Source organism: Macrobrachium nipponense, chromosome 31 (genome assembly GCF_015104395.2).
Source record: "Macrobrachium nipponense isolate FS-2020 chromosome 31, ASM1510439v2, whole genome shotgun sequence".
NCBI lineage: Eukaryota > Metazoa > Arthropoda > Malacostraca > Decapoda > Palaemonidae > Macrobrachium > Macrobrachium nipponense.
In genome coordinates, this window is record NC_061093.1 from 27677779 (window position 1) to 27690278 (window position 12500).

Consider the following 12500-nt stretch of genomic DNA (forward strand, 5'->3'; position numbering starts at 1 on the left):
TCTGCATTATCAACGGTGTACACAGCGAAGATAAATATGCCCCGACTCAGGAGTCAAGGCTATATTTGCAGCCTTCATTTTTATTTCTTCCTCAGTCAGGTCACACATCTGGATGCAGTATCGCTGAAGCAAGCGAGCTATGGCAATCTTTCCCTCCATCAAAGCGAACCTGAAGCCAATGCAGTTACGAGGTCCCACTGAAAGTAAAAAAAAAAAAAAAAAAAAAAAAAAAAAAAAGACTCAACTATTTCAGCTCCTTTAGCGAATATGGTGGACTTGTATTAAAGAAATGTAAATTTTATTCTCAAATGAAATTAAGAGATATTACATTAAGATAAATAAACTTGTATTTATTAAATGTGATTATAATGATAAGTTGAAATTATGATATGCTACACCTGAAGATATAAGTGTGATTTAATTCTAAGATGAATCAGAAAAAAATTACGTTAGACGATGTAAACTTGAGTTGCTTATATAAATGAAATGCATTGCTCTAAATCTTAATCCCAAAAGTAAACCACAAACATACTCACAACCAAATGGTAAAAAGGAAGCTACGTGAATATCTTTCTTTTTACTTGAGTGGAATCTCTCTGGATCAAATGCCTTTGGATTTGGCCATAATTTCTCATTGTAATGCACGTGAGCAATGGGGATAAACACCGAGGAACCAGCTGGGAATCTCAATCCTTCAAACTCACAGTCCTCTTTCACCTCACGAGAGAGTGGACTGAGCGACGGAAAAGAGAGAATTAATGCATAAGAATGTCTGATATTTTTGTTAGGCAAATACATTTAATGATCAAAGTATCATTTAACAAGGTAAATAATACAGAATCCTGCAAACACCAGCCCATTGTACAAACCCTAAAATAATCTTACTTGTCAAAGTTTATTTTACATGATTAAGATAGATGCTTACTCTGCAAGAACATAAGTTCCATAAACGACTCAAAGGATTATATGTTTATGTGTTTCCTTGCATAACAAAGAAGATATTTTCTCAGGCTTATGTAACCAAAACTGCAATCCCCTGGAGGGCACATATCCTGAGCCAATGTCGTACAGAAAGGTAATTATAATAAAAATGTTGTGTGAAAAGTTTGTCCTACTGTACATCACGCCAATAGCCTTTGTGAAAGCTAATAACAAATTAAGTAGAAGGTTATTTTTGACACGGAAAACTTGGTTGCTCAAACAAACTTTTAAACTGAAAAATCGTTCCACGGCGGTATGAAGGCCAGGGTACTGTATAATGTAAAAGATATGGATGAGTTTGCTATGAACTTTGGTTTGAAACAAGAATATGCGCCGGAATGGAATATCAACCTGATTTCACTTACATTTTTCTTCTTGTTGCACTACACATTTAAAAAATAATGGGGACAGATAATGCTGTTTTTAAATTTTGGAATAGATGGTGGTTTATCTAACACTAAGTTTTTTTACTAAAGAAAATAATTTTACAGTGACAGATTTACCTTTTACTGACAGACAGGCTGTTTTTGCATAGTACATTATCGTTATAAAGATAAACACTGAATAACAAATAACAGCGCCTGTAAATTCTCTGGTTTAACATTCACTCTATATAAAACTGCTGGCGCGTAGCAAGGAGAGGGGTCAAAGCCGAAATTTCCTTCAGACAGGTGATATTTTTTTTAATGTACCTATTTGTAATACCCATTAATGACCATGTTTTTTTTTTCTAACAGATTGACAGTGACAACTGAAAAATTGTTCTCCTCTTAATTGAAGGAAAGACTGAACAAGGAAAAATGGGGAAAAGAAGAATATTTCAATATAAGAAAATAGGTAGGCGATAAAAAAAAAAAACGTTTATTAATCAACCTACGTTACTATTGGTGGATACATTCGTAATGACTCTTTCACAACCATGTCTAGATACTCCAGCTCGTTGATCTTGTCATAAGTAACTACCTCCTGTAATGAAAATAAAAAAAATGGGGGGAAAACAAATTCAGGAAACGAAAAAATCCAACATTAATTTTCAAATTGATCCTTCATTAGTCTAAGCAAACATCACTATAGAACTCTGAATCCTTATGTATTTAGCCAACAAAATCTCAGAATGCATTACACCAAAATACCATCTACACAAAGGCCAAAATCAGAGAGAATATTTACGTGGTTTGGTTTCTCCAATAAAATATTATAAATTCTATCAGTTGCTAAAAAGTCAACAGAAAATCGGGAATATTTAAATTTCGACTTTCACAATCATAAAGTTTTAAGTACACTGATCTACGATAACCTGAGACTATCGCTTATAAATTTTTCTTGGGTTTGAGAAATGGCCCATTTAGCTTGAGAATAATTTACTCTTTCAGAAAAGATTGGCGATGAAGGTGTATATAAATGACATGTCAGTTGGACTATTTCATGCGTTCTAATGTAGTGTATTGCTGCCTTCATTTCTGCTACTTTCGTGAAAATTCAAAAATCAAAACAATCTTACCTCATTACTGAGATGCTGGACAATCTCCTCATAGAGGCGTTGCTGGACATCTGGGTGCTTGGCCAGCAAATACGTTGTGTAGGAAAGCATAGTGGAAATCGTCTCGTATCCAGCTAATAGGAAAAAGATGGCATTTTCTGCCAATTCCTCCTCCGTCATTTTCGGTTCCCTTTTGTCCAGTTTTCTGCCATTCTGCAGTCGTTTTCTTCCACCTTCTTCTTTCCCATTGCTGAGATTAACACTGGAATCGGTCTTTGGACTCTTCTTCTCGGCCTCCTCTGAGGAAACGAGTTGGGCAGCTTCCAGCATCAGCTGCAATGCATCAACTGTCCGCCGAACCTAGACATTCGGGAGAAGGTGATTACTTCACATATTCCTGCATTAGATTTCATGCACTATGCGCATGAACAAAACACAAACAATAAACTGCACAAGAGCAAACAAGCCTAGCCCCTTCAAGGGCAGGAAATCCCAGGCGCCAAGCCCTCGATATGCCCACAAAGCCCAGTTCCACTCTAGAAAAGGGCGTAATGTACTGGATTATTGTGTTCGGAAAGGATGAAAGCCTGGATTGGCTGAGAATGAACTATATCTCTGCTCTAAAAATATAATAAATATTATCACTGTTCTAGGAAAAAACTGAATATTTATGTGTGGCATTGTGGCATAGGCATTGTTGCATACTAAAGCATGCATAAGATTAATACTATTGAGGAATATAAGAGCTAAATGTCACTAATGTGTAGGTATCAGTCGACAAAGAAAAAGTGTAATTTATAAAAATGTGGTATGACATATATCAATCATACTAAACTTATGTTTATTTATCTTTTATAATAAAAAATAAGTTACATATTGCTTGATTCATTTCTTTTCATGACATTATGTACATAATCATTATTAATAAATCATTGCCAAATTTTCTTTGAATATTCTGTTCTATAACAAATAATATGCAACATGCAGCCTGAGGATTAAATAAATGTCTAGTTAAAGCTCATGACAGTGTCTAGAAGATACTAACCCGCATATTCTTCCTGTTTTCAACGACCTCCAGGATGTCCGATTTCAGCTTCTTGACAGATCGATCTTCGAAAAATCCTCCCAGATATTTTCGTAAGAAAATTTCTGAAGATGGAAATAAAGCTGCCGGCAAAGTATAAAACAACTCAATTACTTTCAAGCAGAAAATATGTTTTAAAAACTATGAGCAAAAAAAAGATTGGATATTGAATACTGTCAGACAATGGACACTGAATTGACTTTAGAATAACAAAGGACAGTATGAGGATGGTAAACAGGAAATAAAATTAATTAGATTAGATTAAAGAATTTGAGGTGAGAGCTGTGATAAAACAGACTAAAAGAAAATTTCATTCAATCGCAGGCAAATGTAACATTGCTGAAGATATCAAGGAACAAAAGCAAAATGTTTACTCTGAAGTTTTTTAAAATCACTATTCCACGAAACACGCAAAAGTCACATTCGACATAATTTTGGAGAGCAGTCACTGGAACACGATTGAATAATAACGTCATCCAAAAACTTTCATGCGAATTGTAAGCATTAGTAAATATATGCTTAATGATATGTATTGTAATATTTCCAAGGGGTGGCTAGGGGGAGCACTTGCCCCCTCCAAGACATGGTTTGCCCCCTAGCCTTTGAAATAATAATAATAATAATAATAATAATAATAATAATAATAATAATAATAATAATAATAATAATAATAATAATAATAATAATAATAAACACAGTTAAATTCACTCCAAGGGGAACCTTGTATTGCTTCAAAATGCTCCAAAATGCACCTAAGATTCCAAAATATTCTCGGGGTGGCTTACAGCGGCCCCCTATCCCCAGCTGACAGGACTCACTTCACTTGCCACCTCACCCATCCCTTTGCCCGCCACGTGGCCCCCCCAACAACAAAATCTGAAATGACGCCACTGAATATATCCCTAAGCAAACTCGTATTGTTTCAGCAGTACACTTCATATTGTCAAGGATTTTATTCTGTTCCATCAGTTGCATCCCACAATTATTTATAGATATTTTTCTGTCATAAGGTACCCTTGAATTGAACACATCAAACCAGGAGTCGGCAAGCTTTATAAAGTCCCTTGTACTTTCCCAGGACATGCTCGTCAAAAGTCCCTGACTTCCATAAAAATCTAAAGCTTTAGATGTTTTTTCCGAAAGAATCTGCACTGCTTTCCTCACATTCATACGTCTGAATTTCATTGCTGGGGCTCGCGATCCAAGAAGTTCCTGCTGCAGGACTCTTTTATATGCATTTTCTTCAAAATGTTTACTGCATATGCGATGAGTAGTAGGGTTACAGTAGTCCTTTCTATTACAACGATGAACCCATTTCCGTCTTGTTTCTTCATCACGAGGGAATCGGAAAAAGGATACCTCCTCCTTTTTTCTACTATTTGAATAACAACCAAACACGGCGCAGTTGTTTGGCATTATTTAAATAATAATTTAATTATATAAAAAATCAGAACTATGGTTGTATTCGAAGAATGTAAAACTAAATCAATACAGAGATGACAGAAGTGACCTGTGATATACATTTGAATGAAACGGTAGCTGAGTGACTTCTCGCCCTGACCTGGCCTCCAGGTGACGCGGCTCTTGGGGAGATAAGCCGCAACCCCCCACAAATGACTCTACCTGACCATTCTATATACCTTGGCAATAATATTCTCTCTCTCTCTCTCTCTCTCTCTCTCTCTCTCTCTCTCTCTCTCTCTCTCTTCCAAAAATTCATCTTTCTAACTTCTGCCTGGAAAGCAATGACTTTCCCCTAAATCGACTTCCATAAACAGAAAAAATAATAATAAATATTAAATAGAATTACAAATTCAGATGCACATAATAAAACGAAGAATTCAGTGCTGATACGAAAGAACAAAACGCACCTCGTAATACCCTGCTGAAGCTGTTGACCTTAAAAGTCTTGCTAATTTGTTTGCAGTTTTGAAGAAGCGGATGATCCGGGTTCCTTTGAGATTCGACGTCAATCGCTAAGGCACATTTACCAATCACTTCTAAGGTAAGACCACGATAAAGTCTGCATTAAGTAGAAGAATGAAGAATTATAAAGACGTTTTGCCAAACTAAAAGCAGAGAATTGATTCCTTGCATGACAAATGGAACATATGAGACTAGTTGGGTGGTGTAAGAAAGTAAGTACTGCGTATTCGTTAATAATTATCGTTTTAGTTTTCTGTAAAAGAAAACTATTGTGACGGCTTTGTCCATCTGTCCACACTTTATTCTTTCCGTGCTTTTTTCTGTTCGCCCTCATATCTAAAAACCTACAAAGGCTAGGGGCTGCAAATTGGTATGTTGATCATCCACTCTCCAATCATCAAATATACCAAATTGCAGCCCTCTAGCCTCTGTAGTTTTTATTTTATATAAGGTTAAAGCTAGCCATGTATCATGCATCTGGCAGCGCTTTCCGGAGGTGTGGGACGCACCCTCACTCACTCAACTGTATCTGGGAAGCAACTGAGGCGCTACTAGTCTTAGCTGATGGTTTTATACCGCATTATACATTGTACAGAAAACTCAATTGTGCAGAAGAAACTTCGGCGCATTTTTTACTTGTTTAGTATTTGGCGAGGCAAGAAAGAAGATTAAATCTTTTACGAATATGCTTTAAAATCACCTTCTAAGCCGACGACTGCATAAGGTCTTAATGGAGATAGACAGTGCCTTCAAGATATAAGAGCCCCAGCATCAAAGCCTTCATAAGAAAAGTTTTAACACCCTTCTTGGCAGGGCACCTACCAAAAACTAGACTGCTTTTCCCAAATGCTTACAAATAATGGGTTTTCCAACCAGTAAGTCAATAAAACAAATGCATATGGCACTGGATTGGTGGTACAACAATCGTGAACAGCCACAGCTCGATCCAAAGAGCGGTGTTCAACTTTATCTTATGGCAAAGATACCTTGGGGACAAACGTGCAATTAAGGAAATTAGCACAGAAAGAGTCTCCACCACTGACGTTAACACGCATCTGGACCTCTTCCTTACAAAAACAGCTGCCCAAAAACCTAATAATAAAAAACAACCTAGCCCCACCACCAAGAGATCCTCTTAAACAGAATAAAGAGGTATATATCGATTCAAATGTCCAGTCGGTGGATGTCAACTTCTAAGCTTGCATGAAACCAAGAAACTGGCAAAGAGGATCTCCTGTTGTGTTCAAGTAGGCACAATACAAAATCAAATGGAATAGGCACGTCATACTAGCATCACAAGGAATGCAATACATATTGGGGACCTACAGAAATAACTGGAAAGGAGGTCTGAGTCAAGGTGCTTACGGCTGCTAGAGGTGCTTTTAATACAGGAGAAGCCCTCCTTTAATACCACCCAACAAGTGTTCTTCCTGCCTACCAACATTAGGCGGTCTATTATTCATGAAATAAACAGACCTGTGCCTGACATCGCGGGAAACAGGATTCCTGAACTAGACCCACCAAATAATGTCCGAGATTCTGTGAGCTTCCTAGTGACCGTCGAAATAGTATTCGCCAGTTAGACCAGCTAATGACATCCTACACAAGCCTCACTACTCAGCAAGGCAGCGGCAGTGAGACCTTCTCACCTTTTGGGCTTGCCAAGGACCACAATTGGGGACAAATCAAATCTCGCCAGCCAATAAACAACGTGACCTGTTCCCCCTCGGTCCCAAGCCAGCGGTCCAATCAAGCAACCTTGACCCCTGGTGCTGACCATCCTTCGCATATTTGAACAAGCAGGCCAAGCAGGCTCGCAAGACCCCGTGTTATGCGCCAAGGCTGAAAGTCATGCTAACAAAACAAACAGACCCACGATTGAATAGGTCAGTCGTACTGCCTCGCCTTTTTGGGCGTGAGCATGCCTCAGTGAGAGCCTGAAGACGAATTGGTTTGGCTTAAGACAATATTGACAACGAATTTCCTCAAATGAAAACTCCACTGAATGTGAAACTTTCATATCTTCAGTTACCCGTGTATTCTTGGCCTGCAAATGAAAAATAGAACTAATCCCAGTTTGGCAACTAGTTTTCCTTACCAAAAGATAAATGATGGACGTTGGCAAGCTGTTGGCAAATAATAAATTTAAGTAACCCTGAAAAACGCATTTTACTCTGAAATAGAAAACAGAGAAAAACTCTAAATAAACAGAATATTAGCTGATGTGCAGCGTATCGCTTTAATACAACATGCCTTAAGAGGGTCCCTACCTAACTAATTTTATCAGCATGCAAATTATTATCTCCTAATTCATTTGATTCCTTTCCATTTGGGTAGTTTTGCATGTTTTTTTTCTACTGAACGGTTTCTTTCCCTTGCCATTTTTGGAAGTATGTAGACATCCTTTTCGTCATAGTTTTTGTTCTTGTTCAAAGAATGGAAAAATTTTAATTGTTGTGTAGTGTGAAAGAATAATTTTTTTTTAAACAAAATCTTCTGCAACAAATAAGCGCCCAAAATATTTTTGGAACCGATGCAAGTCCACTGAACGGTAACTTACAAATAATTCACCTTGATCCTTTTTCACAGAAAATAAACGAATATATTCCTAATAAGGTGCAAAGCTCAAGCAAATCAATATTCGTTCATCTGGCCAGAATACAAAGAACAGTTATCACCTGATACATATTGCATGAAAGTTCCTAAAATTTTATCATGATGAAGTATGTAGACAGGAGATGAAGAACTGAAAGACAAATAATAGTATGCATACTTTAACCCGTAAAACCATCAATGGGGTTTTAGTTCCTGCTTAAACCTGAATCTTTCCTATTTAACTCGTCCAGAGTTTACATAAACACAGCAATCAATTGATGGTCTTGCAACATCTGCAAAATAAAAAGATTTTTTAAAACTAATCTTCTCGTCATTCTTTACTATGTAACTGTAAAAGACACACAGAGGTCAATATGAAATTTTAACCACTAATTCAAACACACGAATCACTTTGGATTGAAATTCCAGAAAGCTATTAAAAGAAACTTGGGAACCTCCGCACTGAGTCCCACTGGCAAACAACATTGTTCCCTACCCGGAGCAAAGAATTACAGTGCATTTTCAAAAAAGTATAGAAATCATAAAACAACGAGAAGAAATCAAATTGTTAACTCCTTAAATTCTTCACATTAAAATGAAAGAATTATCGATGAAGGGATCCATAACAACAGTGTTTCCAAGATGCACAAGGGTCAAATAGGTTTACTGAAAATCGTAAGTGTACCCAAAAATAACAGACCAGGCTTAAACTGTTCCTAAGGGATGCTGAAACGTTTGCTCTTCAGCACCCGTCATGGAAGCACTTGTAAACATTAACAAGTCCTTAGCTTATCTTTTCATTTATCTAATATCTCATAATGGGATTTTTCTTGATGATTACAATGAAAATCCTAGTTTGCAATTCTGGAACCTTGGTGACAAAACAGGCTATACGACTTTAATATAAATAAGTAAACAAAAAAAAAAAAAAAAAAAAAAACTGGATAACCTCACGTTGAAGTCAAATTAACTTATTTTGTTCCAGACCTGATGATAGTTGGTTTTCACTTTTCCAAGTAAATAATTTTTTCGAATTTTAGATCAGGGAATTTAAACCATATGAAAAATAAAATTTTAATTGCCTCCAAGTTCCAAAATAATCTTCATTTGGGCGGTCCTATTTCAACTAAAACGAAACACAACACAGTCACAAGATAAAGAAAGGTCAGCAATTGAGTGTACTATAAACGAGGAGCTTCTGGGGAATCACAATGACTGCACTGTCATTTTCCGAAGCCATTCAAAGCTGTAACTTACAAGCTTCCAATCTTTGGGCCTGAGGGAGATAAGCTTGGGCTGAGTGGCGGATCTCACAGATCCGCCAAATGGTCGTCTCGAAAGGGAGAGCAAATACTTATTGAGTATTAACCGTGAACTGAAATACACCAGATTAGAGAAAAAATAACAAATTAAATGGTGTCAATGTGCTAGGTAATTACTTAACAAGAAAAACTCCCAATAGGTTTTTGCTGTTGTATTTAAACAATAACTAATATACTACCAAAAGACTAAATTTCTGTCTGTCTTTCGTTCATTTGGCACATCCAAGATATGAAAAGCTAGGTTTCCAGATCAAAATCCGAAATTTCGCATGCTTGCCGTTTCTAAGGGGTGGGGGCCTAATCCCTCCTTTTTTCAATATCCCACCGTTCCTATTTTTTTACATCTTTTGGGGAAGTTGACAGCAAACTCTTCAAGATTTTTTTCAACTTCTTTGGCCCCTGACAGGATATCCAAATGATTAACTTATTGCTGAAAGCGCTTGCAAAAAAATCAACTTTCGTTAGGGGTTGCCTATCAATGACTGCTTATGCCCCTTTTAACACCCAAGCAACGTCAGGTAAGCAGCGCTAATTTAATCTATAAGAAAGGAAGATTTTCTATTTTTTTCAATAATACACCCAGCCCCAGCTTCAACATATTTTGGCCAGTACAAGGGATTTGTTTATAAGATAGATTCAAAAACTGGCGCTAGATTTTAAAGAAAATCCAGCTCTTATTTTTCAGAGTAAAGTACAAATCTTTATTTTATATTAATAAAAGTACCAGTTGGTATATGCCTTAATTCCCTGGCCAACTTCGTCCTTGCACCATTGGATTGTTTAAATGACAAGGGGAAGGAAGAGTTGTGTTAATGGGCTGGTCAGCTTCAGCAGAAGTAATCTGCACACCTCTAATAAGTGTTTGAGAATAGACGGAGTTTCAACAGGCACTGCTTTTAAGCAAATTTTTAATGAAACAACAATAAGTATGAAGCCATAAAGACTTCTTGCCAACTACCAAGAGCAACTATGATAACAGACTCCTGTTCTTTCTCTCTTGGTCTGGCTTCAGAAGAACTGTGATGAAACTAAACCCCACTTAACCGACCGTGTTTGCTGGAAGTTTCTTGCAGACAAAAGGCACGTGGATTCCGACATATTGTTTTATGACTTCTGGATTTGTTTGGACGATAATACAAGGTAACTCTGCCCTAAGTGTAGAGTCCTCGTAAACAAAAATGCCAACCCAAATAAATGAAGAATAATCTTTAGGGATTTTATTCCTTTAAATGATCAAGGGTAATGAAAAATGAAAAGGGAAACATTAAACCTAGCCAAATGGCCCTAAAAACAAGAGGGGAATCACTTGTAAAATAAGTGAGGTTCAGAGGTAATCAGTAAAAATAAAAGCAAAAAAATTGTTCAGAAAAGATAAGAAAACATCAATCAGATACTTAACTTTCTAAATAAAAAGATAAAAAGCTTCTCTAAACAGCAGTTTTTTACTTAACAATGGAATGAAAAATAATTATGAAACGAGATGAATGTTATTAAACCTGCATGTTTTTACATTATCCTTAGATAACTTGATGAGTTACGCTTTGAAACAATTATAATATTGGTATATTCAGGAAAAGAAAAAAGATCATTTTTGAAAACAGAAATATAAGAAACATAAAAAAGGGACTTACGCCATTGATTTGCCTTCTAAGTTTGCCCCCACCTGACTTCCATATTTGTCAATTGATCTCTTTCCAACCATTCTTGGAAATAAATTGGTAATTACAACTGGAATACGTTAACTGGGTAAAACGAACTTTGCTTTATTATAACTTTAAGAACTGAAATTTAAAAATGAAAGTCAAATTCCATTTTTCCAGCATATTCGCTTTCCAAAATTAAAATAAAATAAAAAGTAATTCCAGAATAACACGATTTAAACGAATCATTAAAAGACTGAAAAAGAATAGAGTATTATCAAACGCTTTATATCTGTAATGACTGTTTACCGTGCTGTAATTTTAAGTTTTATCTATTTGAACAGTTAGAACTAGTGATATATATCAACTTTTGATATATGCAATGTTCCCATTGAAACAGGTAAACTGGAAATACCTATAAGTACCAAGGGGGGGGGGGGGGGGGGGGGCATGATCTAAAGAAAGCCATTCTTTTGAAGTTTTGGTTAGATTTTTCCATTAGCTTTTATGGTACTAGATGCATCTTTCAATTTTTGTTTTTGAGTTCAACATATGGAAGAGGAAGAGAGAGAGAGAGAGGAGAGGAGAGAAGAGAGAAGAGAGAGAAGAGAGAGAGAGAGACGAGAGGGGGTACGCGGGGGTGGGGGTGGGTTGGAGGAATCAAGCTTACGGCCAGCTATTTTCCTTCAGTGGTTTCCAAAACAGAAAGGTTTTGGGAGGAACCTGTAATAAACCAAGACCGTTCAAGTTCTTTCCCATGGTGCCACCATCGTTCTCTGAAAAAAAATAATGTAATACGACATACAATGGGTTTCCAACGAAATTCGCTGGGGGGAATGTGTACCAAACACTTCCGTGAATAGGTTTAAAGAACCTGCGAATAGTTGGAAACCCAGTCCTGATAAAAATGCTTAAAATGGGCCTAACTTTAGATTAGGTTAAACTCAAGAAAACCCCACTAAAAAATTTTTTATTTATTTGGTTTTTATTTTTTAATAGTTTTAATCAACAAAAAGGTGGCATTTTAATGGATGAAAAATTGAATAAAAAAACAGGCAAAATTATGGAATATTTCTCATGGAAACAATGGGCGAATAGGCGAAGTTTCCCTGTGAAATAATGGGAAGTTTACCGTTGCAAAAGAGAAATCCACGAATGCAATGAGTCCGTGCGAATACGGGGATACCAGCTGTATAATGTCTGTGTGTATACTGTATGTATGTATAATATATATTAATTAATAATAATATATAATATATCAATTTATCTATTAATATAAATATATTATATTAATATATAAATATATATTATATAAAATATATAACGCTATATATAAATTAATACATATAATAAATAAAATCCATACATATTAGATAAATACCGCAGAAGACCAGGGGTCAGGTAAAGGACGTGAGATGTTAATACTAATGTTTAGTTTAATGTATGCTCTACTTCTTTTCAAGAATTCAAAA

The 12500-nt window shown here is 36.2% G+C and overlaps 1 protein-coding gene across 1 annotated transcript; it reads right to left on the reverse strand.

Annotated features, from left to right (window-relative positions):
• Window positions 1–9: 9 nt before the first annotated feature.
• On the reverse strand, window positions 10–7121 carry LOC135206798 (cytochrome P450 3A19-like). Its single transcript, XM_064238290.1, has 6 exons — window positions 5417–7121; window positions 3507–3628; window positions 2483–2821; window positions 1859–1947; window positions 537–733; window positions 10–197 (listed from the first exon to the last, which is right to left on the reverse strand). The coding sequence occupies exons 2-6, from the start codon at window positions 3510–3512 to the stop codon at window positions 10–12; spliced, it is 819 nt and encodes a 272-aa protein (XP_064094360.1). The 5' UTR covers window positions 3513–3628; window positions 5417–7121.
• Window positions 7122–12500: the final 5379 nt, after the last annotated feature.